This window comes from Prionailurus bengalensis, chromosome D1 (genome assembly GCF_016509475.1).
Source record: "Prionailurus bengalensis isolate Pbe53 chromosome D1, Fcat_Pben_1.1_paternal_pri, whole genome shotgun sequence".
Lineage (NCBI taxonomy): Eukaryota > Metazoa > Chordata > Mammalia > Carnivora > Felidae > Prionailurus > Prionailurus bengalensis.
The window spans coordinates 21202987-21205619 of record NC_057346.1 but is presented as its reverse complement, the minus strand read 5'-3'; the positions used below and the strand labels follow the sequence as shown (position 1 = coordinate 21205619).

At 39.5% G+C, this 2633-nt stretch overlaps 1 protein-coding gene across 1 annotated transcript; it reads right to left on the bottom strand.

Annotated features, from left to right (window-relative positions):
* Window positions 1–316: 316 nt before the first annotated feature.
* On the bottom strand, window positions 317–1251 carry LOC122482500. Its single transcript, XM_043578819.1, is given in 2 exon segments — window positions 317–810; window positions 813–1251. Coding segments are annotated over 2 exon segments (933 nt in total).
* Between the last annotated feature and the right edge of the window lie 1382 nt (window positions 1252–2633).

The following is a 2633-nucleotide window of genomic DNA, read 5'->3' as shown; positions in this document are numbered from 1 at the left end:
TTGATATTTTATAAAATCTTAATAATATACATATTGCTATTATCTTCAAAATATTCATTGTCATCTTATTGTTGTGTGTATTAAAACTAAGGCTACTTTCATACTCCAGAGTCTTTGACTTTATTCTTTGTATTTCTCCACACATAATTACTGTAATAAGGTTCAAAGGAGTGGCCTAGAGGGGAATTTAGGAATTGTGTTCTTTGGGGAAGTGTCATTGGATTTCTAAAAATGTGTACAATAAACCTAACACATTACATATCTCAGCAAATCTGAAAGACCTGCTTCTGATATGACATTATGATATTGATTCTATTCATGAACATTTTCTACTGCCCAGAATTTTCTTCAGGGCAAATTTGACATCCTTATTCCGCAGACTATAGATCAAGGGGTTCAGCATGGGCACAATGGTGGTATAAAACACAGAGGACACTTTCCCTTGGTCCATGGAGCTCACAGACGATGGCTGCAGGTACATGAACGCAGCAGATCCAAAGAAAACGGCAACAGCGGAGATGTGGGAGCTGCAGGTCCTGAAGGCTTTGCACCTGCCCTCGGTGGAGCGGATGCGGAGGATGCTGGCCATGATGAAGATGTAGGAGGCAAGGATGGTGAAGGCAGGAGTCAGAATGTTAAATGCACTCAAGACTAGGACCAATAATTCATTGATGAAGATGCTGGAACAGGATATCTCCAGGAGTGGAAAGAGATCACAGAAATAATGGTTAATCACATTGCTCTGGCAGAAAAGGAGCCTCATCATAAACAGCGTATGGATTGTAGACCCAACAATGCCCAAAGTATAACTCCCACTGTGAGCCAGAAGCAGATGTGTGAAAACATGACGACATTGTAAAGCAAGGGGTTGCAGATGGCAGCATAGCGGTCATAAGCCATTGCAGCTAACATGTGACACTCTGAGACAGCAAAAACAAGGAAGAAGTAGAGTTGAGTCATGCATGCTTGGTAGGAGATGAAATTCCTCTCTGTCACAAAGTTCACTAGCATTTTAGGGGTAATGACAGTGGAATGGCAGAGATCAATGAAGGACAAATTACTGAGGAAATAGTACATGGGGGTGTGCAGGTGAGCACTGAGCCCTATCAGCGTGATCATGGCCAGGTTCCCCACCACCATGACCACATAGACTCCTAGGAAGAAGAAGAAAAGGGGCAGCTGGAATCCGGTCTTCTCTGTTAGCCCAGCGAGGATGAACTCAGTTACTGTGGAATTATTTCCAGGGTCCATTATCCCATCTCATTCTAAGCTTAAAAAACAGAAAATGACTGTACTTGTGGTGTGTGTGTGTGTGTGTGTGTGTGTGAGAGAGAGAGAGAGAGAGAGTGTGTGAGACAAAATAATTTTATGGAAATCATTATTTTATTCCTCATCAAGGGACATTCATAATGTTGGTATCTCTTGAATCTCTTCCATCACTCTAGGGCAACCTATGATTCCAGCTGACTAGAGGAAAATTCAAGAAACTTATAATTAAGATATTTTTAATTTTTAACAGAAAACACCAAGTTTTAGATTTTTTTTGAGCTAGTTAGTAGGAAAGTTACTACCATTATTTCTTTTTTTTAAAGTCTTTATTCAAATTCCAGTTAATTAACATGCAGTCTAATAACTAGTTTCAGGTTACAATATGGTAATTCAACTACTGTTATTTCTAATGACTCTTTCTTATATCCTTTGGGGTATCCTATATGTATGTATGTATGTACATTAATGTATGTATGTATGTACATTAATGTATGTATGTATGTATGTATGTACATTAATGTCATACTTATCAAATGGCATAATGATTAAATTTTCATTTAATTCAAAATAAGAAAGAGTAACTTGTTTTCTACAGTTAGTAAACATAGGATTCACAAGGCTGTAAAAAGTTGTTATTTTGACCTGAATCATTTTCCTTACTAGAATTCGAACTCCGAATAAAAACCTGAAGAACTGGGCAACTACCAATACCATCCCACCTGGAATTCTGCTAGTCTGCTTGTTGAGGGTTCCTTCACCCAGGAAGAAAGCTACTGCCTCATAAGGTAAGAACATAGCATACTTACACCTCAACAACTTCTCCCATAGTGAAAACTGTCTTCCTTTGTTTATAAATTCAACTAATCCCAGGGGAGTGACACAATGGCCAAAATTTAGGTAATATATTGCATCACTATGGCCAGAGAAGCAAAGGATTATAAATAATTTAAGTTAATTGGACTTCATATTGGTGGTGGAGGCCAGAAAACTACACTTATTCCCAAAATATGAGAAAGGTTTTGGAAGAAAAACACCCTGGTGTCTTCTTATCATGTATTTCTCACGTACTCTCTACAGAATTGAAAGATGATAGAGGTATGGATTATTAGAACATGTGCAAAATACAACTACAAATTTTAGATTAAATTCAATACAAGACAACAATGTGATTTTTTTTTAAGAAAGGCTAATAGGGGCGCCTGGGTGGCGCAGTCGGTTGAGCGTCCGACTTCAGCCAGGTCACGATCTCGCGGTCCATGAGTTCGAGCCCCGCGTCGGGCTCTGGGCTGATGGCTCAGAGCCTGGAGCCTGTTTCCGATTCTGTGTCTCCCTCTCTCTCTGCCCCTCCCCCGTTCATGCTCTGT